Source organism: Varroa jacobsoni, unplaced genomic scaffold, assembly GCF_002532875.2.
Source record: "Varroa jacobsoni isolate VJ856 unplaced genomic scaffold, vjacob_1.0 scaffold_488, whole genome shotgun sequence".
In the NCBI taxonomy this organism is placed as follows: Eukaryota; Metazoa; Arthropoda; class Arachnida; order Mesostigmata; family Varroidae; genus Varroa; species Varroa jacobsoni.
In genome coordinates this window covers 36,507-62,352 of record NW_019213390.1, presented here as the reverse complement: position 1 = coordinate 62,352, position 25,846 = coordinate 36,507, and the positions used below count along the sequence as shown (strand labels likewise).

The following is a 25,846-nucleotide window of genomic DNA, read 5'->3' as shown; positions in this document are numbered from 1 at the left end:
CAGCAAATCTCTGTCACGAGCCGTTTTTCTGTTCGAAATTTTGGTTTGTACCAAACAAAATGCAAACTAAAACAGGTTTCATGTAGAGATAGCACCTGAATATGCTATAATTTTTCATTGTTCTTATACTGTTTGAGGTTTAATCTAGTTCTCGTTGTTGAGATGTTAACTGCTCTGCAAAATTGTTCGTTGTTGAAAAGTGTTGTTGATTAAGTAACCAAGTAGCTAATTGGTTGAAACGGAGAACTTTTTAGCAGACTGGTGTACATTATATTGTCGTGTTAGAGTGAAGTGAATCGGTACTTCTTATAAAATGTATTAAGTCAATGAACAATGTAAATCTGCTGCTTCCCTTTCGCATAAAATCAGATGTGTGGTTCAGGTCAGTAGAAAGGATTTTAGTTCCCATCTCGATTTTTGGTCAGTCTTTTCTAACTCTAATTCGACAACTGCTTTTACGTTTGAATATTATTTACCTATAGCTTTTTCAGTGGAGGCAAGTTTTTAAAAAATGTATTAATGATCTGATTTACAAACGTTTCAGATCTATCATGTATTTTTTATATTAGCAAGGACTGAATCCTGTTAGTATTAACAGCCCTCTGATATATTTTATTTCCAGTGGCGCGGTAGGGACTAAAATGTGTATTAGAGGAAGACAGTGTAATACTATTTGAACTAGGCATACGTAATGGCACGGTGAGTTGACCTTATGGCCTCAAATTATTTGAATTCACCGTAGGATTTCGGCCGAAACTCGGACAGGGGCTTTAATCACGTAGATCCGATGCTTAATTAGCCAGCAATGCAACTGGTTTCAGCTTTAAACATGTGGTGTTCCAGGCAATAGCTATCGTCTTATAATCTTTTAGTATTGCTACATCCTGTAAAAGTGGCGTTTTCTAGTATCTGAAAGAGTATTACTCACTGTCTATTATCTGCAGAAGAAGCATGCAACTAAAGCATTTAGGGACCTATTAGGAATCTATGTGTGTGAAATATTGCGATAACGTTTTTATATCAATAAAAAAAACCTTCATGGGAGAAATGAGTAAAATCGGTAAGTAGCGACAACTTGCACACCATAAATCGTAAACGTTGGTGTTCGAGCTGGCGATTTATTTGAGCTAATTGCTTGATGCAAAATTGCGGACTTCTCATTATATTACGTAGAAACCCATTAAAGGCCTGTTACTTTTCACCAAGAAGTGCGCCTTCATCTTTGGTGCACAGGATGCTAAAATATCAGTTCCATTTATTGCAGGTGATTATTTGTAATTCATGGCGGGCCGAAAATTTGCGTATAACGTTAATGTGGGCGTGCTGGGTCACGTCGACTCCGGGAAGACCTCTCTCTGTCGTGTCCTTAGTGAGCACGGCTCAACGGCTGCTTTCGACAAAAACACACAATCCCAACAAAGGGGCATCACGATTGACCTCGGGTTTTCTGCGTTTTCCTATAATGGCATCCATTTCACCCTTGTTGACTGCCCTGGCCATGCACGCTTGATTCGAACGGTTATTGGTTAGTTAATGAGCATAAGCAATTAGAACTATTTTAATTCATCTGATTATGGAACTAATTGAATTGAATTCTATATTTGATAGCAACTAAGTAAAGTGGCTGACAAGAGCACTTGATTTCAATTTAAAAGATGCAAGAAGCGATTTATATTGAACCCATTGTAATAACCGAGCTAATACGTTTAAATGTTTTTATGTAAGCCAATCCCGCTAAGTTCGTTAGCATGACTAATAAAATAGTAAAAAAGAAGGAACATATTTTTCAGTGTTGATTAATATGAAAGTAGTATATTTCTGACAATGTTCTGGCTGCAGGAGGTGCGCAAATCATCGATGTGATGATGCTAGTGGTCGACGTCACCAAAGGTATACAGACTCAAACAGCGGAATGTCTTGTCATTGGCGAGATATGCTGCGATAGGCTCATTGTTGTGTTGAACAAGATTGATCTTCTTCATCAAGAAAAAGCCGAAATCGAGAAGATCCGCAAGAGACTTGCGAAAACACTGGAAGTTACCAAGTTTAAAGGTCAGTAAATTATAATACTCGATATCTCGATTCTTATTTACCCCACTTCACACCAAATCCGTTAATAATAATGACTAATAGTCCGTACAGCTTTAATTTATCGAAACTAGACTCAAAGTAATACCATTCAATTTCACATGGAAAGGTTATGTCTTTGTAAACTACAGGTGCTGAAATGATAGCTGTATCGGCTGCACGAGAAGCGGATTCCTCAATTCAAGGGCGCGGTATAGATGAACTCAAAGATCTATTGGCTCGTACTGTCCTAGCGCCCCAGCGAAGTCCAGACGGTCCTTTTGTCCTTTACGTTGATCACTGCTTTCAGATAAAAGGCCAGGGCACCGTTCTAACCGGTACAGTTTGTTGATTTCGCCTACTGCGCAGAGATAGACAAAGTCATGATGTCAACTTTGTTTCTGTACGATTTCATACTTTAACCATCTATGTACTATGTATGTTGTGTTCTATTGTCTTGTTTTCGATCAGTAATTTTTGTATGCAATTATTTTTATTATAGGAACAATAATCCAAGGCGCGGTTTCTGTTAATTCGGCAATCGACATTCCATGCTTGAAGCTCCAACGAAAAGTGAAGTCAATACAGATTTTTCGGCAGTCGGTCAGTGAGGCAATGCAGGGCGATCGAGTAGGTGTGTGCGTGACACATTTAGATGCAAAACTTTTCGAAAGGGGTGTGGTTTGTTCTCCCGGTCATCTACAGCCCAGCTATGCAATCATAGCATCAATTACGAGGATTAGTTATTTTCGTAGAGATATTCGTACAGGAACAAAGTTTCACATAACAGCCGTTCATGACACTGTTCTTGCTAAAATCGTTCTATTTAGCTCGGACCTAACCACATTTGAGATACAAGAAGATATGCCATTTGAAGAGATTCTGCCTAAAGAAAAAGATTCGAAGACCTGGTTTGTTCTGGTAGAATTTGAGCAACCCATGATTTGCGGCTTGGGAAGTTTAGTACTGGGTTCTAAATTAGACTCTGACATACACTCAAAGACTTGCCGTCTTGCTTTTTATGGTAACGCTGTGAAGGTCTACACAAGTCCGGATTATCAAGCCAGTTTAAGTGAAATTCGAGTATTTAAGGTGAAATGCAAAACCGGCATAGTTGACAGAGTGCCTAATGATACCGAGGTGATTATTAAGGATATGTTTAAAAAGGAAACCAACATTGGCCTCTTCACTGGCATGAAAGTATCGTTTAGTAGTGGTGAGACGGGTGTAATCAAAGGATTATTTGGTCAGAGTGGAAAAGCTAAGGTACAGCTAGACTTCGATCAGGAAATGACCCCAAAATTAGCTAAGTATAAAAGTAAAAAAGAGGCCAAAGGTGACGAGGCCAAATCAGATGGTAGGCAGGATCAAAAACATGTTACTGTTACGCTTCGATTTAAAAGATTTGTCTTCGATGTTAATAAAAAGATGGTGCAATAATACGTTATTTATAACGTATTACTTATATATATGTTATATATATATATGTATATAATAAAATGTATGTTATACATACATATATACACTGCGCTAGAGATAAGTTTTTCCTCTCACACTCTCGCACTCTGTTGACATTAAGTCGCAGATCCGGGTTTTTGATTGACAAAATTGACAAAACGGCGTCATTTTTTATTTTTATTATGTCGTCAATATTTTAAGGCTATGAATAGACAAACCCACACCCAATTAATTTTCTCTTAATGACACAGATCAATGCAACACTGGGCGAAGGCAGTGAGCAGTAGGAAAAGCCATAGATTAAGAGTCATTAAGTGCGGTTGAATATATGGATACATAGACAATATTCATAAACAGCAGACAGAACGCTACATTTAGAAAAGAACAACGGGTACTTCATACAGGGTACATGTTTCTTAATGGGTATTACGTTTTATAAATCTTATATCTTGTATCTTATCTAAGGCTATATAACGTTAAATGGGACACACATAAAACACACGTAAATAAACATAATTTATACAAATTAATACTCAAGTACTTACAAATGCACAAATCAACAGCTCACTTAGCTCTACAATAAAAAAACAGCAACGTAACAAATTAACTGTAAACAACTACAGCAAGAACGTACATATGCATCAAGATCTAAACGGTGTTTAACGACGTCATCTCGATATAACCTGACTCGATATCACCCACTAAAAACTACGTTTATCAACGTTGCATGATGATGTTTTTGCGTATTGAATGTACACGTAAATGCTTAGGTATCGAAACATAAGAACGTTCGTTAAGGGATTCCGGAGCTTTCGGAAATCATAACAGAGAAATTGAAAAATTTTCGCGATCGGTACAAGATCGCACAAGAAAGTTACACTAATTAGATGATTTTTCACATCATTATCTAAAAGCAGAATACCGAAATGATGCACCGTACATTTGTACGGCGGACTTTCTCTCCACTTGCCTCCAATACCATGCAATATGTCGTAATCACCTGCTAGCTGAAGCTACTGGTTGCTCAACTTCGCGTTGGAGCTTCAATATTTTTGAAACATATTGCATAGGAATTTCAACTCTACCTAATTACGTCATATTTTTCTTTATTTGGTCCTTTAATTTTGTATATTAATCTACCATAAATATTAGCTCCAGTCCACTACTGAAATCCATAAATTGAAACCCGTTAATTTTTATTTACATAGAGAAGGTTATAGTAACGGTTTTACGCTGCAATTGTCTGGGTAAAATCTTAGAGGGGCCATGTGATCGATAAGCATACCTGCTCAACTACTATCACTAGCGTAACGCACATTTCATTAGATGTTTGTACGCAGAATCTCTTCATAATTTATAATTTACTATTTGAAGCTAGTAGTTCTAGGAGTTCCTCTAAATCAATATGAAAGGTGTACACTCGACACATTTTTAAAAGAAAATGATACAGCTAACGTTACGAAGCCTCTATTGAAAAGGTTCAGAATTACCATAAATAGAATAAAATTTTCTTTTAAAGATGTCCTTCATGAGGTGTTCAGCTCATATTTTGCATCAAAAGCGATAAATACCGTTATGCTGCGATAATTACCGATTACATTGTCTTTACTGTTGAAGTCATATGTAAGTCTTTAATATCAGATGATACCATAGATCTCCTTTATCTGTCCATCAAGGATCAGTCCAAAAGCCTTCACCATTATCCACCGAAACAATTCATCTTGTATCAGCGTTGCGTAATGCCTTTTGATGTAATATATTTACGCTAAAGGCTTGATGGAGTGAAAGAAAAAGATGCAGCGAACGCGGGTAAGCAACTGACAGTTAAATACATACAGTCTATCATCTTTCAAATTGTATTTCTATACTCTATAACGTTTCTATATATAGGCTATTATAAGTCATGTTCATATCTATATTTCGTTTATCGCTCCTCCATCATTGTAAATAAGGTTCACAGCTAAAGCAACACTTATGTGAAATTTAATTAATTTAGCAGCCAACCGATAGACCCATCACACATTTTTAATAAACCGTCAAAAATTGTCTTGTAGAGAAGATGTGGAATTTATTGCAGTTATTTTATAACACGTATGTGTATCGTTTAACCTGAAACCTATCGATGAGTTCTTTGACGGCGCTCCGATAGGTCTGCCATTGCCTTGAGGATAAAGCGCTGTTCTTGCTGGGTAATCTGTAGCTGCCGAGGCCAATGGAAATACCTGCGGCTGGTGGTTATGTTGCAGAAAGAGGATTGCCTCTCTCTAACTCAGTTGTCTATAAACTGTAAGAAGGGGCTCGCAGCCACCGCCACCCCTAAAATATTCGAACTCATGTAATTTAGTCAATTTACTGATCTTCAATAGAAGCGGTTAATGCAAAGGTAAAGGCAGCAGATATCCATAGCCTTCAAGACGCGTATAGTAGGACGGAATGTACGTGCCTCGTCCTGAAGTATATTCGGTCGATTGCAGCATATCGGAGAATCCTGGCACTGTCGCAGAAGTCAGGTTCTTCATATGTATCGGGGACGGGTGAGCTGAAAAATACTTGTTTAATAGTGGTGCTTGATTATACTTTCCTAACAAAGGTGATCCATTACTGTTCAAGGGTAACTTCGGTTGCGGATTACATAGGTGGTGTAATACCGGTCCATGGTTTGACCTAGAGCGGCGGTCCGTAGGCAACAATCGACAATCGTTGACCAAACCCGAACCGAGTCCAGTCGTTGTTGTCACTGCTTTTATTGCTGTCTTTAGCTTTTTTGAAGAAGGCATTTATTGCTGTTTCGTTGGTCGGCCATACCACGAGGGCCTTTTTCTAGAAACGATTAAAACTACCGTGTTGCTATGTGTTAAAGATCTAGAGACATATAATCTAATTTAACCCAACTTATGTAAGTTGGAAAAAAATCGCGAACTTATTTTTGTGTCTGCTAGAGGATTTAAAAAAATCTTGCTTTTAAGTCGAGTATATTTGTTTCACATTTCATCTACCTTCTGTGACCTTGCAGCTAAAGCTCGAGTTCTCATATTTCTCGATTTCTCAAATATACGTAAAAACGACTCTTTTTAGCTCTAGCTTTTTCTTGGTAAATAAGGGTACTGTTAAAAAAAGGCTGCATAGCGATCACTGACTATTATGCACTATTATGTACGTCGGTATAACTAATATTAGCTACTCATTTAAAACCCATTGATTGGCGATAGTAAGCCCATTCGTTTTTGCACAGCCCATTAAAAGTCACAACCGAAAGTAAATTTTTCACAACACACAGTAACGTTTTTTCACAAAACGGTATTTTCATAGGGATCTTTCATAGGGGTTATCACAGGTTATCAAAGAATACGGCAAAATCATTGTGATTCTTTATCTTCACCACCATGTAACAGCAGTTTCTTCAGACACTTTATACCGTGTTCGACCTACCAGTCGTCTCATGCCTACTTATTCGATACTTCGGATTTGACTACTATAGTTTAGTGCAGATAAAGTGCTCTTATAGGCAGACAGCTTACGACACACGTCTCATCACGTTACCTTCAGTCTCCTCCCATACAAGGATGCACGCACCTTTCTGCTCGACACATAGGCAACATCTTTCCGCTTGTTTCTATCCACTCGTTTGAGACGGCCCCGTGGCTCCAAAGGAAGCACTAATCACTTCCGTTTAGCATTATCAGTGTATTTGTGTGCGCTCGCGTGAGTTCCATCATTAGCGCTGACACTGTCTTCATCTGCGGGGTTCGTCCTAATCATATACCTTGTCGATTGTAGTATATTCCTACGTAAAACGCTGGCCCTATTACGAAGTGCCTATCGCTGTGGCGAGATACCAGCTTCCACAGCTTTCAGAACGGACACACTATGCACACCTACGGCGATAATGTTTCGATCTTAACATGACTAAACACAGGCCTTCTGTTAAACAATGACAATATAATGACGTCGACGTAACAACAATATAATTATTTGACAGTGAGGGCAATAATACATTGTTATTATACAATCTCTCAATAAGGACTCAGACACATTGCACTCCGCTTTTGCTCATTTCTACTTTGATGAGGCGCCGCTGTTATTGCCAAATTCAGTCGCATCCTCATCGGCTTCTGTCTGCGGGCTAACGCCGACAAGTTCATCACGTGGCTTAAACGACTCGTACGCACAGCAATAAAACACTGGCGCAAATGGCATAGATGAGAGACTGCCCATTCTGCTCGTCAGAGGAGTAAGTGCCATGATTGGCGAAGATATAATTTAGTAAATGGCAGAGGAGCCATAAGGAAACGATAGCTAGCAAAAAAACCAATACGTACGTAAGGGGAGTTAGTGATAGCCGACGACAATTACTGTCACATGAAGAGATACAGGTAGTGTATTCTTCGTTGTGTAACTATTGAAGCATGCGCTTATAAATATCGGTATTTAATGCTTATTCATTTATATAAAACATACTGATCTTCGAACTAGTTACTAATAAACTAGTTATAAGATCAGTCAAGAGTGATGTATTAGGCAGTGCAGTCAGATGCATATTTCTGAAATTAATAAAACAGTGAAAGTGACCTTTGCGTTGCAGGTTGCAAAAGAGAGTTGTGTCTAAACATTCTTCTCCCTTGGTATAGAGGATAATCGTTGTAGTTCACCTAGTTAAAGTCTATCAGATGGCAGAATTAGTGTGGTCGGTGCAATTATATCTAGGTATTAGGTCCTTTAGTATGAAACGTGCCAAATAATATTCTCATGTCTCCAAAACAGCGTTATAAATGAAAAAATTAAAAAAAAAAGGTGCGACATTTCGAAATATATTTTCTCATCGAAATACAATTGCACTCGTCATGGATAACAAGCTTTAGTTCACCATAAAAAATCGAATACGAGTTACTCTTAAAGCTAGAGCAAGGAAAACAGTTCGGCATATGAACCTCGTGTTCTTTGAAGGCTCTATTACCACCAACACCGTAAACCGTTGGTTCAAAGAACTTAGGGAAGACAATTTTAAGCTTGAAGATTCACCTGGTGAGAAACCCTCAGCGAAGGTAAATAACAAAGAGTTAAGAGCTACGGTGAAAGCCAATTCACTTGAAGCATTTGGGTGGTAAAACTCAAGTTTCGTGCACGTAAAAACATACCCTAGTTCACCTCCGTAAAGCTTATATGGTAAAATGATTTTTGTGGTGTGTATGACTTGAGGGCTTAAAGGAGTAAAACACAATTTTTTTTACTTGCTTTTATATTACAGCAGTGACTCATCCTTGCACCGAATTCATGTAGCTCGAACAATTTACCTAGGACGGATTGTGGCGACTACAGACGAAGGATTGGTGAAAAGTAAAGAAGAGCACCTGAAATAATTACATAAATACACGCTGTAATCTTCAATGAAAAGCATTTAATTCCTATTGGACATTGAACCTAACTTTTAGGCAGACTTCTGAGCCGTGTCACCTAGTGAAATATTTTTACGTTATCCACTATACAGTTTTTATTAGGTGGTTTTCTATGCTGATAAATAATATTGTCTTTCAAATGCTATTGCCTATATCTTCGTCATGCAACTTTGGGAATATTGATCTCGCCTACTGCTTGCCGCATTAACCGAAAAGTGAACGACACAGTTATCGTTCAGTACTGCCTGCCAGTTGGCTCCCAACAAAAAGTGAGGCAAATCTATGCTCGTTTTCTGGGTAACACCAACTCATGCGTCGTAAGTATTTGGTGACCAAAAATTTTATCACTACACCAACACGAAGACGTTTGAGTTGGTATGATAAATTTAACAAGTTGGCTTAGATCAAATCTGCAATGACTAATTCAGAAAATTCGTATGACAGCTAGGGATTAACCGTCAATGAGGAGCTATCCGTGCGGTTACACTGAAGCTGGCGTTATTCCTAAAAATCTATTGCATTTATCTTTAGGTAATAAGTACTTGCAACTAAACAAAAAAAAGGCTATGATATAAAACATGAGAACGCTTTTTGCTGATCTGCGCAATTAATATGACAAAAATATTGCATTGGTAATAACCATGCAACGGAGGCCGTAAGTAAACTACTACTTACTAGACTAAGCCTGATACCAAAGGATATCTAAAATGTACCTATGTGCCGATAGGACCTAAAATTACATAAACAGACCGGCACATTTACTCTCCGCTTTAGAATTCCTGTATTGTAAACGAAGTTCGGTTTCGACAATAAACAAAAACGTAGATTCCTTAAGGACTTGTCCATTTACTACTATGTTATTTATTATGGTTTACTTCATTATATTTTATAGGTTGACATTATCTTTTCATCCCTTATTATTACAAGCATACGCAACCCTTTTACCTGAGATGCCTTTGAACTAACCAGGCGGATGAAGTCAAAGAGCTGGATCAGCTAACGTAGTATTCCGAGATCGTAATCGATAAATCATCTCATAAAATGTCCTAGTAAACCATCTATTCTGATTTCCTGACTTACATTACAGTGCTTACATTACAATCAATCAGTAGGTCCATTATAACATGCATACGCTGCTCGTTACTGAGCACTTCTTTAAGATCCTTTGTCGTCACTTACAAAATCTATCTCTCTTTGATAATACTGGTATTTTTCACTGCGTATTAGAAAATTACTTTGTCATTTTTTATCTCTATAAAGTAAGGTTCTGTACAGTGAATTTATTGTATCACAATCTTGCGTCGCTGTCACTTATTTTTAATCTATACACATCCCATTTACCTTGCATTACAATACTTTTCTATCACCATCGGCTTTCCTAGCTCTCCACTATCCGAATAAAACTAATTTATCTTGCTTATCATTTCTAGAACCATGTTTCAAACTTGTTTTTTTGTTTTTTACAGTTTCTATAAAAGGTCAATAAAAGGCCGTATAGATGAAATATAGATGTGTATAGTAAAATCTGCTTACGACGCAGATGCTCACTAGGGACGCTCAATTTCTTTCAATATTGTTGTTGACAATATGCTGTTTGCTTTGTACTATTTGCGTATTTCAACTATAAATTAATACAAAAATAAGCCACACGGCTGTTGTCAGAAGTAGAAGAAGAAGAACACATCGCCTTCTTATTGGTCGTCACTACTAAAAGTAACTAAATTCAAAGTCCAAGCTTCCTTCGCCCGAGGCCCAATTTTGGCTGGTTGGCAACTGGAGTTCATTCGGAATGACATGACGTTTTTTGCTGCGCTAATAATTTATATCATATACTTACAGAAGATATGGGTAGTCATCGTATTTCGAAATGCTCTCAGTGTCTGAGAACAGCGGACCTATCCAGTACTTCTGTGTTCCTCGTGGTCTGACAAAATTTGAAACTAACTCCAGTGCGATGCCTACATGTAACAATTGAATGGATTGGTGTAAAATTATGAACAACGATAACACTTATACAAGCGTGTCAGTAATGATGGACACACCGAGCGAAATCAGATAGTCCTTCTCCACGGGGTTATTTGGAGTCCAGGAAAGAACACGGATGTCACGATCTCTCCACTGACGAAGATAATGTGGACAAATGCAGTCCTATGGAAAGGCGAGCAAACAATGTACACTCGTAGTATAATGTATAGAATAAACTATTTTTTTCTTGCACACAACTTTTTTTGCTCATGATTCCCAGAAGCTAATTCTTGTTATTTACTTTTGATTTATTTCACAGCACCAACGTCTACCAACTTGATACGTGCACTTCGATTTTTTAAATTGTTTTGATACTTCTAAGTGTACAGCATGAAACCTACCTGTGATCTCATTGTAGTATTATTTCTCAAGCGGCTAATCATATAACATACAACAATCATAGCTTAACAACTTTAATAATAATAATATAATAATAATTAAATAACTTTCATAAACTAGGGTGGAAAAAGGAGAGTTAAATTCTCAGTCACAAAATATTTTCAATATTTCTATACGTACCAAAAGCTCTGAGCGGTTCTTACCAAGCGATTGAAGCATTGATTTAGATTGAGGATTATGACAATGAATAGTGCCAAAATTATTGATCTTCGACTTTATAAAACATACCTTCACAATAAGCACGGCGCTGCATCCTGTAACATGCCAAAGGAATTTGTGAATTGCTAAGCCCAGAAGTGGATCTAACAATTCAGCAGCCCATTGCCTGAGTGGCGAGTCTCTGAAACGGGGCTTCGTCGCCTCCGTATTTTTGTGCGAGAGATAAAATGGACGCCAGATAAGTGCAGCCACCATCTTCGGGCGTTCTGATCGTAACGAATATATCACCTAGCAAAATCAATTAAATGTTTGATCAATTAATTAATTCAAGGACTATGATCTTATCATTGGAATCGAGCTCACCATTACATCACTCGTTCGGCGAATTAAACTGTGACTCTAGGCTGTCCGAACTGTTGTAATTTAAGTATCAGAATCGCACCTGTGGGAAGAATGATGCCACTAATGCCTTCTCGTAGAGTTCAGGAGTTCTGTCGAACAATGATACGAGATATGTGACAACCTGTTTGTCATAAGCTTTAATGTCGATAATGATATGAAGTCCCAGTCTCAATGCCTCGTGGATCGCATCGTCCATTTTCGGCACTCTCTCTTTCTGGAAACGGTCGTGATAAATGTGATTTATTGATGCATCCAGTGCGCTCACCTGAAGATCCAAGTAATGTAACAAATATCATTAAGCCAGCAATAAAATATTAGATGGATAGTCATTTAATAATAATCGTTGTTTCCAATACACAGTGTATTATAATACAGATCTAGTTATTATGATCACCCTTACTACGATATGGTATATATAATAATTCTTGAAGTCTACTTCATAAATTACTTAGATTTAAGGCTATTTTTTAAAGCAATTGACTCTCGTCTACCTCATCCCAGGTATGATCGCAGAGAGCTCCTCTTCCATCAGTTGTTCGCTCCAAATCATCGTCATGAAATGCAATTGCAACTCCATCTTTCGTGAACGAGAGGTCTAATTCGACGCCGAATGCTTTATTTGTCTTTGCGAGTCGGATTGCTGCCAGAGTGTTTTCTGGAGCGTCGAGTGCACCTGCACGATGCGCGTACACGACGGAGCAATTCGGACCCAGCACCTGATCAACGGCGTCCACTTTGGGCTGGATTATCGTTAATAAAAAGAAGTAGTTAATTGTTTCATTTATTTTAATCGTCTATTAGAACGCTACCTACTAGAATATCAACCAACTTTACAATATATGTCTATGCAAGCATTTCTACTATATCTATCCTCAAAAGTGTCGAAGAATCCCGCTCATATATGAAGCGAGCTCATGAATAAATTTGACTGAAAGCTGATCCTTTATAAACGCATTGGTTCTTACTTTAGGATAATCCCGATTTTTTAGAATTACTTGAAAAAAAAGAATGAACCCATTAAAAAGCAAGAATGTGCATAGATTCGTGCGGTATGATGTTGTTGCTTTTTGCGCTCAGTACAAAGTTTACAATCAATATGATAGATTATACTTTGTTGAACCTGTCGTATAATCCACTTTGGTTTTATGCTACGGGATAATCATTGTATCAGCATACTGACTGCGGCTTTGTTGCATAAAATCAAATTAAGCCAAAAAATCATGTTGTTCATTAAGTAATTATAAAAAAAATGATATGGGAAAATTAAGAAAATTAATAACTATTAAACTCGGAGCGTGTTGGAAAACGACCACAATGCCAAGATGCTTATTGGGAACCACAAGACATATTTAAATGCAATTGTCACGATGCATCCCTTTTTAGAATCCCCTTGTTTTCCCTTATTAGAAACGACCGAACGCGATTTGAGACAAATTCTCGATGTCTGACGACAGATACTGCAATATAGAAGTAAACGGCGTCTGGAAAGCTCCTGTCTATCTTTCGGATTGGAAACTTCCCACCGTACAAGCACCAGATCCAGCCAATTGAGAAATCATTCTATTTTCTTCTTCCCATAAAAATTTCATCGAATCCCTTATTCGATAATTCTATCTTTCATTGTCAAGAACGTAAGGTTAGTAGGACATCATGCCGTAAATAGACTCCTTAATAAAAACAAAGTCAATTCGACACCAACTTATTAAACGCTTCATGTGTTTACCTATAATTTTCATTATACAGTGGCTACACTTAACCTCGCTCTAATCGTTCAAGTAGAGTCTTGTGTGTGGCAAAGAAATCTGAACGTACGAACGAATAGCATCAGAAGGATTGTCATTTTAATACGACTGTTGGCATCGCATGGAAATAAAATGTTGCACAAAGTAAAAGCAATTACACTAAGATTTTGCTCTGACTTCTCTTATCCTGAATACGTCATACAATGGCAAGCTTTCAAAAAACGTTTTGAGATAATTGCTATATAAGAACCTTCAAGCGCTGTAATTGGTCGTTTTGTGTGACGGGGGTAACATTCTTATGAGCAATAGATCTTAAAACAGAAACCACAAAAAAATTGAAAAAAAAACTACTAATATAACTGTTAAAACGAGTGCGTACTTATAATAGGAATATAACACAATATATTCGTAATTCTTCACTATTCGGTAAGTAACCGCTCTTAGTCAACCAACAATCAGCTTTGATTATTGAAAAGTTTCCTAGTCAGTCGTGTATGATGTACTTAAATAATAATACCCCAATATTATTATTGAAGCGAATGTAGTACCAAGAACTTTAAAAAAGGAATTTTTGAGAAAATTCACAACTTCAATACCTTGGCCTCGAAAAAAGATACAGACCACCCATTTTTCGTTTTTTTAATCTCGTTCGATACATGACTTATATAATTAATTTGCTTGCACTACGAATTCTAGAATCCAATAAACATACAGTTTAAAATGAAAATAACTGCAAATATGTGTTTTTTGTATAATAATAAAACTTTCTATCTAATATAATTTCTCCGTTATTAAGGCACTAAAACCAGCTATTAAAGAAAAAGAAAAATCACCAATGGTGCTTGTCTGTGAAGTTGCGTAATAAAAATTAAATCAGTATTACAAAAGCCAAAGTGTTCTTTACCCAAATGTCCTGATGTTCAACAAGGGTCAGACTAGAAATTAAATATTACAGTATAGCGGCCAATACACCGCATAAAGCGGGGCCTTTTCCACAGACAATGATACTCCGTCAAAAGATACTGTTCCACTGAGCAACAAATGCTATTGCTTCAAAATTTCGATTTTTCAATATTTGCCTAGCGGTTATGACACTTACTTTTTCTAGTGAAATCTTATACAAGCTGGCCAGAATGAGGCTGACAAGAATAATGAGTAGCGCGATTATGCTCATTGTTGCGAACAGGAACGCGATGCATACTAGCAGACTCAGCGACAGCTCAATCGACGTGGAAAGCAGCTCACCGGGCAGACCAACCAAGGTTTCCAACAATGCGCCGAGCACCATGACTGTGCTAATAGCGGACGAAAGAGCTATTAGATTACTGCATGCCACAGTGAACCATGAATGTCAGTCAGCATGACAGATTACATGCATTGCCAGTTAAGCGCTGTTTTGACCGCTGAAGTCTTTGCGCCTTGAGTCATTCGCTTCAGCTCGTGGACGAGATGTTTAACTTCAGAATATTTATCTTATTCAACAGAAACTGGTAAGTTCCTCGCCACCGAAAGCCTTTGCTGCCGACTAAACTAACGGCAAATTGCATAATGTAGAAGGTAGACAACATACACACCTCAAAGGTAACTATTCGACTTGCTTACAAACACGAACACAAACTGGGGTGAAGTATAGGTGATATTGTTAGTGGGGTAGGCATTATTATATGTACACCACGGTAGACAGTGATAGCTTCTGCAGATCAACCTCAAAACAAGCCGAAACCGTTTACTATCTGCTACTACAACAAAACCCTTCGAGACGGGTGATGACAGCTACAGTTAGACCCACCCGAAGCGGTGTTCGAAACAAGCGGTCCATTCGATCAGTATGAGCAGCTACCACGTCTGACTTCATTACAAGATCGAACATGCGCTACTATTTATTGATTGATTAATATTATTATTCTAATATGTTATATTGAGTTTTTAATGTTGTTATAATAATCACCAACTTTATTATTGTCAGTAAAATGCTGCAATGGTGTCCGCAAAAGCAAGTACTCACTTTAGGGTCTGTTGTTTCTGGCAGAACAATGTTACATGCTGTAATAAATAGATCTTTTGTCCGCCTGCTACTCTTTGGTCTTTCTATTCGTCCTACTTGGTGTTACTGCCGGTAGCTACTCATGAAGCGAGGGCTACCACTTCAAAACATGCCGCCATTCGCCCTGTCCGCAGCGACAAGGGAGGGAGTCAGGAACTCGCACGGAGTACGAAAGTGCTCCACCACCTTTCCCCCGACCTAGGCTGTAAGCATTGCACAGATATTATGAGGTGAAGAAAAGCGGGTCTGTCTGGTGACAACACGTTTCGCGCGAATGCCATTTTCATGGATTTCACTATTTGACTGGCCAATTTTGCGCGGTCAAATTTGGATTTAGAACTTAGCTACTTGTAAAAGACTTCCCAAGAACTTACGAAAAACCTAGAGGGAGAAGGGCATTTCTACCTGGTATCGCGCTTGAATTTATCCATAATGTTACTATCAAGTGCCATTATGACGAATATTGTTTATATATGACGGTATTTTTTGAAGGGTGTGTGTGTTTTCATGTAAAAACTTGTCACATATATAGTGTATGAGCATGTATTGTATTGACCCTTGTAATCCAAAGGTTCAGCGGTTGCTACTCAACTTGGGTAATTAAAACTAAGGAAGTTAATTTGGTCTCAACTTGTCAGATAAATCCCGGGAAATTCCTTTATTTATCAAAATGTCACAACTGAGGGTATTTAGCATTGCATCTAGCCTCTTTACGAAACAATTGATGTGTATATAGTGAATAAAGAAACAAGCACACAAAACATCTGTTTTCATCATATCACTTATGTTTCAACGCAGCGTACCAAAGTGCACAATAGAATTACTTATATAGGGCGAATGTAGCATTATTATTAACGACAATATCAATGCTCCGCAGTAAAAATGGCATGTTAGTCTGCAAAGTGAAACTATTAATCATAAGACATATATTGCATACGTTTTGTAAATAAATTATTCTAAATGATATTTTGTTGTCTATAATTCTACACAACCTATGTGAATTTAAAAGGTAATTACATAACCTCCATATGATACGTAACATATGCGACTGAATCATTTAGGGGTGAGCAAACGTTATTTAACAAATAAATAGAATGATTTAATAAATAATTTAATAAATAAAAGGAAGACCCTATTTTACATCCCTTAAGGTAGCAGGAAAATAAAATATTTAAAAAAGTAGAGAGGAATAATTAGTAAAGTGGGGATTCTCGGACTGTCACGAACCTTCTGTTCCATGATATAAACTTTTAGTAATGTCTCAGAAGATATATTTTTAAGAAACCGATCTTTAAAAGTGCGCGATTATTATATTGCAAATCTGTTCATTGCGAACGTCGAACTATTTACAAAGTTCTTGTTTATTTGTTTACTGTTTTGGTTCTGATAATAAAAGATTCGATAGAGTACTTTATATCAATAATGCCATCTGCTCAATATCACTACTATAAAATATACAAATTTTGTACCGAACTCTCTTTGTTTCAAAGTTTGCGCCTTCCTGTGAGCGTTTTAGCGCCCACAACGTCACTTCCTCTCAAATATATCCGCCGGCTTGTTACAGCGCCCCCGTATCGTTAATGCCTGACAAGAAACCATTGAGCGAGGGATGCGGTAGTCGCAGCACTCGGCGGCAAACATATCGAGAAATGCGATGCGAAAACAGGCAACAAGCAACCACCTTTAGCTCTGTGTACTCCGCCTGCTGTTGCTGCTGCCGACGCCGTCCTCACTGCTGAAGCGGGAGTGCTAGCGCTGGCTTGTGGGTCGTCTGCTACTCCGACCCCTACTTCTGCTTCCCGTGGCCGTATGGTGACCACAATATCGGGTCCCGATAGCAGTCGGTGCCGTTGCTGCCGCCGATAGATGTCGTCGTTGTGGTGTGTGTCGTTGTTGTGAGTAGTGACACCGCGAGTGTTGTTGTTGCCAGCGCCGTTTTCATCCCTGCGTGTGCCTGTTCTCTATGAGTGCAGCGAGATTACGTACCGGAAGCACGTCGACGAGTGTATCACATAGTGTAGTGAGCGGCGCGTGCCGGTCAGGAAAAGGCTCGTGAAGGATCCGATTTGACCCCCCCCCCCGCTTTTCACATCTTAGGGTCGTTCGCGTTCATAGCCGAACGTCCCTCCCGGCGCCACCGCCGCTGCAGCAGCAGCCAGCACGATGGCCGCTAACATGTACCGGGTGGGAGGTAAGTGGATTTATCTGAAGGCGGCATTTGTATCTATATGTGTATGCTAGGAGGCGAAAATAGTCGTCGTGCACGACCGTCGATTTCGTTAGCAACGCCGTAGTCGGAAAGACTCCGGGTGGGTGGTGGTAACGTGCCAAGGGCGGCAACGGCGGGCGCTGACTAGAACAGATCGAATCAGCGTTTGACACCGTAGAGCAATCAAGGTGCAAGATGCCCGTGTATTTTGCTCGAGTTCGAGCTAATATTCGAGAATTGACCATTGTTTGTTAATTGTTGCAAAGCTCTATTCGGCACAAAAGCGTTCTCTGCTAGCACATTCGATTGTGAAAAGCTCGAGAGAGAATGGGAGACGGAGAAAGAGTATAAATTTGGCAAAAAGTGCCCCAGCAAATAATGTGGCGTGTTAGCTGGGGGCGTCTTTTATTAATTACCTATACAGAGCTGACTGTCTTAAGAAGATAGAGGGGAAGAGGGTGGTGAGACGACAAAGTGAAATCGTTCGAAGCGGGGCTTGTTTGGATTCGAAGCCCAGACAGATCGAATGAAGAGCTGTTATGCAAGAAAGAAGAAATATAATGAATGTACTAGTGTACGAGGTTACAAAATTGCTTTTGATAAAGTACTGCAATAAGCCGTATTGATTGGTGTAAACAAAGCGTTTAGATCGATCGAACAAACACATCAGTGTAAAATTATCGATAACTGTTTGTCACCAGAAAGTCAAAGTGGACAATGGTATTCCTAATAGTAAAGAAAACCCATTGGGGCCTGACATAGTAAATAAATACAGAATGGAAAAGGCCGAGAGAGTTTAAACCTTTTTCTTAGGCGAGCGTGTCGGTACTGGATTTGACTAACCCATAACAGGTATAATGATATGTGGCGCGCGTTTGCAAAAACTAACTGAACCTATCACGACTTGATTGAAATTCAAATTTCATTATTGAACCAGTTATTTCTTTTGATGCACGGTAGTAAAATACCCAGTATCGTGATAGTTGTGGCGAAGCCCCAGTAGTTGAGTTATCTGGCTCAGACGCAAAGGTATGGTACTTTAACTGCTTGATGAGAGTGTAGTGTGTTTTGCGTGATAATGTTTTTCGATATACATTTTAGCAAGAATCAAATAAGCTAGCTGTAAGGGGCAAGCATTTCTACAAGGTTTATAATATTGGCATAAAAAATAAATTAGGGCTTGTATATATCTTGTATATAATTCAGCGAGTGTTTCTTATTCACATGGAGGAATTATTGCTCTAGTCGTTTACAACGCAAGTAATTTATTGCTAGTTTTTTCACTCTACTTTAATTGACCAGCGGAATTCCAGTGAACTTTTGATCAAATCTCAATGCTCGATGGTTTCACATGCCTTCTGCTGGTGATGTTAAAATGAAAGGGTATTTTTGGACATAGCTATTTGGACCCATTTTCTATTCTATATTATTGATGTCTTTTCTAATAAACACACATTTTGAGACAGAAATCTGAGCCTATATTAGTCGAATCTGCTGATTTCACAGGCTCTAATTGGACGTCGTAAAGCTCGCACCAAGGCTAAAGTCGTTTCAGGCTTTCAACACGTGCATGCAAGATATTCTTTCGGATTGGGTTGGGTAGTCTAAACCCATACTGTTGTCTAAAAAAATTTGTTTAAGCCTATTAAATGTCAAAAATTTAGTTAAAGTAACAAGCGTGATTTTTTTTTTAATTTTGTACAAATATTGTATTTGAGAGCTATTTGAGAAATTTGAAACACTCAGCACTTAACTTGTACAAGCACTTTCCTGGCAACTCCGGTAAGAAAAATCGGTCGTAGTGAGGTTTTAGAACTTCTACAGAACATAGTCTGAAAATATTGTGGTTATTTCAAAATATTGTATTTTTTTTTTCAAAATTATTAAACCAATTTTGAAAATAATTTATGTTGAAACAGCAACGCCTAAAATTGGTGACCATTGTTTATGTCAATTACGTATCGTAGCGCTGCACTCTCTTTTTTAAATGTCAGCGGGCTAGATGACATTGGTCTCTGGCTTTATTGCAAAAGAATTTCGAAAAAGGTGCGACTGACTGAAACAAGTAGGTTTCAAAGCCCTTTGAGCATGCTTGTATGTGTGTACAGGCTATACATAAATGAGTTACATATTTTATTTAGCTGACAGTATTTTGAAATTCAATTTGGAAATCAAGGATTGTGCAACACTATTGCGTTGCATATCTAAAGACTTCAACAATAACCTGTATTTGGTCACAAGCCTTGCTGTTGACATGTATTACGTTTTTCTTGTAAGCAAATTTTTGTATTTGGTCACTCTGTATTTGTATTAGACTGAATCTTTTTTTTTTTTTCAGAAACAGACTTTGTATGTTCTGCTTAACTGTGTATTTATTGCTCGACAAAACGCTTGAAAACTTAAATCGAAAGAATATGCTTTCATTTGCAAGTCCCTGATATGCGTTATCAACATAGTAATTTGAGCAGATACGCGGGGATTCGAAGATGAATTAATTTTTTCTTGGTCCAACGTAACGTGGGCCCGAAAGGTGCAGAGCTGAGGCGATGTATCCAGCAACAAAATTGTTTAATAAAGAGATGCAGGTGACTATTTCTTTTCAGTATAAAAAAAAAATCGTTATCTTACATCACTAGCAGGCATATGTTTCCATATTTTTTTTAAGTTCATCCAATATGCGTTGGATATAGATAATCGCCTCACAATGGCATACAGTCTTATAATAGACTGTATGCCATTGGCATAGTCTACTTTAGCTATGAACATATGAGTCATGTTATTCTGTGTAACGCTTACTAACATGGAAGCGGTGGTTAATGGTTATTATCTTATTTTTTCACTAGTTTTGAAATTATATCGGTGCTGTTATTTTTACAGATTATGTCTTCTTCGAGACGTCATCATCTGCTCCATATCAGATTCGTAGAATCGAGGAGCTCATCAAGACCCCCAACGGAAATGTTGAGGCCAAGGTAAAGTTACATATCCAATTAAACGCATGCAACGCAATTAAAATAGGAATAAAGGGCGAGTTGACGTGAATATTTTAACTAAAATAAGCTCTTTGAGCTATACAGTCAAGAGAAAAGTACGATCTCACTGGTCACGGATAAAATCATTTCGACACTTAGCTTTCCACACAAGCGCAATTGTTCATAAGGATACAGCGAATAACACCTTTTTATTGGTTCCATGTAAATGGTTCTATCTAAAATAATGGGAAATTTGAGTATTAGTAAAAATGAGCGCAAACCTCGCCCTATGCGTGAACGATGGTATAGTTCTAAGCGGACTAATTTTTGAATATTCTTGCACTTTTATTGGCATACACGTCATATAGGTTATGTGTTTTTATCGGCGGAGGGATATTTCATCGAATTTGATTTCGTTAGCCGATAAGCACCAATCGGCCGTAGAAGAACATGAGAAGACCAAAGATAATAACGGAGTAACTAAGGACGCCAAAGAGGCCACCAATAAGGACAAAGATAAGGATAAAGAAGCAAGCGGTAGCCCAAAGAATGTTCTAGCGTCAACCAAGGAAAGAGAAGTGACAGGGCCCAAAACGCTTGCTTCGCTATCGGACAAGGAACGCCACCAACTTAAACATCGAGAACTGTTTCTCTCGCGTCAAGTTGAAACGTTACCTGCAACTGCCATTAGGGGAAAGTGTCACGTCACACTTCTGAATGAGACAGAAACACTTATTTCCTACCTGAATAAGGTATAATGTAGTCTTGTTGTTATCTAACGGTATGAATTATTTAATATTCATTTGTAGATAGTTCGATGTAGGGCAGAATAGTTGCATCGGATTCCATACATTATTTACATTTTTATTTAGATGTGAGGGATATACCTACTGCATGTCAAGATACAAGTAACTAATTGCGTTAGTCTGAAAGTAACTGTACTCGATGACAATGTTGGTCTCGTAGGACGATGCGTTCTTCTATTCGCTTGTCTATGATCCGGGCCAAAAAACGCTATTGGCAGATAAAGGTGAAATTCGAGTTGGTTCCAAGTACCAGGCAGAAATCCCAGCTTGGGTTCCTCCGGCTTCACGTCCTGCTACCCCGACACCTGTTGTACCACGGGAGACACTCGTATTCTCCCCGAATCATCAGCTAGACGATAAAACAATCGATCAGTTCCTTGTGATCTGTCGTTCCGTAGGTACGTTTGCTCGCGCCCTAGATTGTTCAAGCAGCGTGAAACAACCAAGTTTGCATATGAGCGCTGCAGCTGCTTCTCGAGATGTAACGCTCTTCCACGCGATGGACGCTCTACACCGGTACAACTATGACGTGAGCAAGGCACTATGTTCATTGGTTCCACAGGGAGGCCCGGTACTTTGTCGGGACGAAATGGAGGAGTGGTCCGCTTCTGAAGCCAATCTCTTTGAGGAGGCTTTGGAGAAGTACGGCAAGGATTTCAACGATATCCGGGCCGATTTTCTGCCTTGGAAAAGTTTGAAGAGTATCGTCGAGTATTATTATATGTGGAAGACAACGGATCGGTATGTGCAGCAGAAACGGGTTAAGGCTGTGGAAGCCGAATTCAAACTGAAACAGGTGTACATCCCAAATTACAACAAGAACGAAGCATCAATAGGGGCGGTTGCCGTGGGTCGACCTTGCGAAAGCTGCTATACTACTTCATGCACCCAATGGTTCTCGTGGGGTCTGGCGCATATGCAGTGCCGCCTATGCGCGTCATGTTGGCCGTACTGGAAAAAGTACGGTGGCCTGAAGTACCCGACACGAATGGAGGCTGTGGGCTCCGTAGACTTGTCAGCCGCAGGTGCTGCAGCTGGAACGACGCACAACGGCATTACGGGAGCGGCAGCGGTAGCGGTGGCATCAGGTGCGACAGCGTCGCTTTCGGCTGTATCCGTTCCGTCTGTGCCGCCATCGGTGGCACGTCCACCCGTGCCTGCATTGTCTGGCCTACCGGCACCTAATCCGGGAGTTACCCCGCTTCCGGCAGCAGCCAACCTCGCCTTGGTTCAGCAGCTGGCTACAATGAAGGATGGGCCATGTCGCTGTCCCATGTGCGGCAAGGATGTCAAGCAGAAAACGCATCTTGTGCGACATTGCATTACCAACCATGGACTAAATATGAGTTTACCTCCAGCGGCAGCTGGAGTAGCTGTGGCAGCTGCGGCAGCAGCATCGACCCAAGGTGTGGGGGTTCCACTATCGCTTATGAGGTCTTCATCACCTCGACCAATCGTCAAGACTCGTGCTGCGTTTTACTTACATACAACACCACAAACGAAACAGCTAAGACGTCAATGCAAGAGTAAGTTTTTACTAAAAGACGCTTATTTCTATATTGAATATACAGCCGGTTGTTCAACAAATCATTGCGACAAAATAAGTTGTGCTTAAGGGTTTCATCTATACTAAAATTCGATATTAGAAGAGGTAGCTTGTGACTACTGGGTCATCAAAAGCAAAAAAAAAAGTTTCAAAAAGCAGGAAGATATTTTCTTTACGGTGCTTTTGGCGGCGATACCAATAATAATTCTTCAGAGAATAATTTACCGTTAAGTTTTATTGTCCTAATGAAGATTGTTCTTAGATCAGGCGGATGAATAGTCAAAATCTGCTTCAGGGTGTAAATGTATTGTGTGCATGATATTGCGTCGGGTGCCGCTATTTTCTAACACAAAACAATTTGATGAGAATAGAAATGAGCTTTTTATCTGTAAAGGGTAACTAAATGCAATAAGTGTTTCTCTACGAAGAACATACGTGTGTAGAGCGAATCCATCTTTAATCAATTGGGTAGTCTTGCCCCTAACCGCTATGGTCAATTTTAGCTATTTGATAAAGATTGAACAAAGGAAGCTGCAAAAATTAGTAATCCCAGTTTATTATTTTATGGGTATCGTATTTTTTTGGTATTTTCTATGAGAGTGAGCCCTGTAATTGGTTAAAAATAATCACAAGTGTTTTTTTCTTGTGAACGCCGTGCTATGGCGTTTATAGGCATCATTAAACCGAGACATGCGGCTCGAAATCCCTTCTCACCGGTCGACCTGACAGCGATACGAGTCGAGATGCAAACGAAACCACTGACTGGCGTCGTTCCGAAAAAAATGAAGAACCGAGGTCGCGTCGTAGACATTTCTCACCGACTGGGTACTCCGCCAACGCCTAAGCCTGACTTTCTATTGGCAACACCCGTGGAAAAACGCCCAGCACCGCTTCCCGAAGCGTTTCCGCGTAAAGCCTCTTTGAAGCGCGCAGTTGTCCAGGATGAAGCAATCGCTGCTAAAAGATTGGCACTGTTACAAGCTGAAGCGGCTATTGGATCAGTTGGTGGACAAGCAACACACTCCACTCCGCCTCCTTCAGTGGCCGCCCTCCTCGCAGGATCCACAGCGCCGTCTTCCAGTAGTGGCACAGTATCAACGCCGACTTCAGGAGCAGGGAAACCGACCCGTAAAAACATGGGAACCTGGGTACAGATTAATTTTAATCTTTTTGAAAGTATTACATTGTCGATTGAATATATATTAGTTATTCTGCGTATTCATTTTACGAAGCAGTCAATTTTCCGTGTCGGTGTTGTAGCGTAATGAACATATGTATGTTCATGCATTTTTCCATTTTGACATTTTTTTGTAAACAGATTTAATTGCTCTAAAAAATACTGCTCTAAAACTTTCATCAATCACCTCATATGATAAATATTGATAATTTACTAGTTCCTCAGATAATGAGCTATTTTTCTAACCAATACACTGCTTCTTTTTCGTTTACCTCACATTGGTTATTAAATCAGTGTCCGATACAGGGTGACGCTCCGGATGACCTGTTCTTCAAAGCTACTCCAGCTACAAAACGACTTCGCAAATCGAGCCTAACAGTGCAGCAGATACGGCGATTTGCTCGGCGAGCAACCAAATGCATGTTCAACATGAACAGACCTTAGTCTCGTTCAACATCTTACTGAAGACCCTTAATCTTTAGCTACATTCGTTTCCTCTTTGTCGTTTTTTGATGAGCTACGTGTGTGCGCATTCTTTGTACTAGTACATGTGGCCAGTCGAAAAAACCTTACTTTCTTCTTCAAGAGAACAACTCCAGAGTGATGAAAATGTACTGTAGCATAGTTAATTTTTAGACCAAGCATACGGTTCGTGACGATGATTCTATGTGAAATTAAATTTAATTTTTGCACGCACATCCCCATTTACTTTTGACGTCTGTAGGAGAGCAGTGGTACAGGCGGGGGGCTTTGCAGTCAGTTTTCAGCAAATAGCATAAGCATTATTAAATATCGGATGACGAACGTCATTGTACGATAAGGTACACAAAATATTTATTGACACGTGACAGCAGGTGAACAAAGATATAATTTTCTGACTAGTAGTACAGTAGTAAATTTGCGAACCTAAGGTTTAGCATTAACTAACTTTAGGATTGCTTTGTATGAATGCTTGTAAAATCCGAAGTTAGCAGGCCAATGAGATAATTGTGGTGGCCAATAATATTAATTATGAATAACTGATATGACAGTAATGATAGTTTGAAGAGTTAGACAACAACCCTAAACACATGGGTAGCAGATCGTAACTTATATTAAAACAAGTTTCAATGTATCGTGTTTGCGTTCGACGAACGCATGTGTAGAGAGAGAAAAAGCAGAGGCTGATATAAGGTATACACACATATGAAAGGTTAATTAAAAAGGTATATGGTGTATACAAATATAAATACAAGTATACATAAAGAAATCTGTAGACTGTACCTATTTATGACAACGACATGATATACAATTATAGAAAAGTAAAAGGTGCAGAAAAAGATAGTGGTAAGTGTGATTATGCGTCAGACGTTGAAGCGGTGTCGTTCAATTGTAGAATAACTAAAAACTATGAATATATACATACATACACATGGGTGAAGAATAAAATAAAATCATTCTACGAAAA

The 25,846-nt window shown here is 38.9% G+C and overlaps 3 protein-coding genes across 16 annotated transcripts; 2 read left to right on the top strand and 1 right to left on the bottom strand.

Annotated features, from left to right (window-relative positions):
* Positions 1-8,860, top strand: eEFSec (eukaryotic translation elongation factor, selenocysteine-specific). Of its 4 annotated transcripts, none has more exons than XM_022833998.2 (6): positions 1-382; positions 1,265-1,525; positions 1,840-2,052; positions 2,220-2,405; positions 2,570-2,701; positions 8,771-8,860. In XM_022833998.2, the coding sequence occupies exons 2-6, from the start codon at positions 1,282-1,284 to the stop codon at positions 8,800-8,802; spliced, it is 807 nt and encodes a 268-aa protein (XP_022689733.1). In that variant the 5' UTR covers positions 1-382; positions 1,265-1,281; the 3' UTR covers positions 8,803-8,860. The 4 variants fall into 4 exon arrangements, with proteins under 4 accessions (XP_022689733.1, XP_022689734.1, XP_022689731.1 ...); XM_022833999.2 differs by having other exon boundaries at positions 8,774-8,855; XM_022833996.2 differs by lacking the exon at positions 8,771-8,860 and having other exon boundaries at positions 9-382; positions 2,570-3,532.
* On the bottom strand, positions 5,569-15,924 carry LOC111260899 (glycerophosphodiester phosphodiesterase 1). Of its 9 annotated transcripts, XM_022834000.2 has the most exons (8): positions 15,651-15,920; positions 14,745-14,940; positions 12,395-12,643; positions 11,944-12,168; positions 11,571-11,789; positions 10,961-11,066; positions 8,817-8,873; positions 5,569-6,064 (listed from the first exon to the last, which is right to left on the bottom strand). In XM_022834000.2, exons 2-7 carry the CDS (start codon positions 14,931-14,933, stop codon positions 8,836-8,838), a joined length of 1,026 nt encoding a protein of 341 aa, XP_022689735.1. In that variant the 5' UTR covers positions 14,934-14,940; positions 15,651-15,920; the 3' UTR covers positions 5,569-6,064; positions 8,817-8,835. The 9 variants fall into 9 exon arrangements, 6 of the variants coding, with proteins under 6 accessions (XP_022689735.1, XP_022689740.1, XP_086824629.1 ...); XR_015311256.1 differs by lacking the exon at positions 10,961-11,066 and having other exon boundaries at positions 6,955-8,873; positions 15,651-15,924; XR_015311258.1 differs by lacking the exon at positions 10,961-11,066 and having other exon boundaries at positions 7,066-8,873; positions 15,651-15,924.
* Positions 14,948-25,846, top strand: MTA1-like (metastasis associated 1-like). Of its 3 annotated transcripts, XM_086968502.1 has the most exons (7): positions 14,948-15,135; positions 17,254-17,880; positions 20,776-20,870; positions 21,239-21,622; positions 21,837-23,202; positions 23,895-24,370; positions 24,694-25,846. In XM_086968502.1, the coding sequence occupies exons 2-7, from the start codon at positions 17,853-17,855 to the stop codon at positions 24,841-24,843; spliced, it is 2,499 nt and encodes an 832-aa protein (XP_086824628.1). In that variant the 5' UTR covers positions 14,948-15,135; positions 17,254-17,852; the 3' UTR covers positions 24,844-25,846. The 3 variants fall into 3 exon arrangements, with proteins under 3 accessions (XP_086824628.1, XP_022689728.1, XP_022689730.1); XM_022833993.2 differs by lacking the exon at positions 17,254-17,880; XM_022833995.2 differs by lacking the exons at positions 14,948-15,135; positions 17,254-17,880 and adding an exon at positions 17,921-18,750.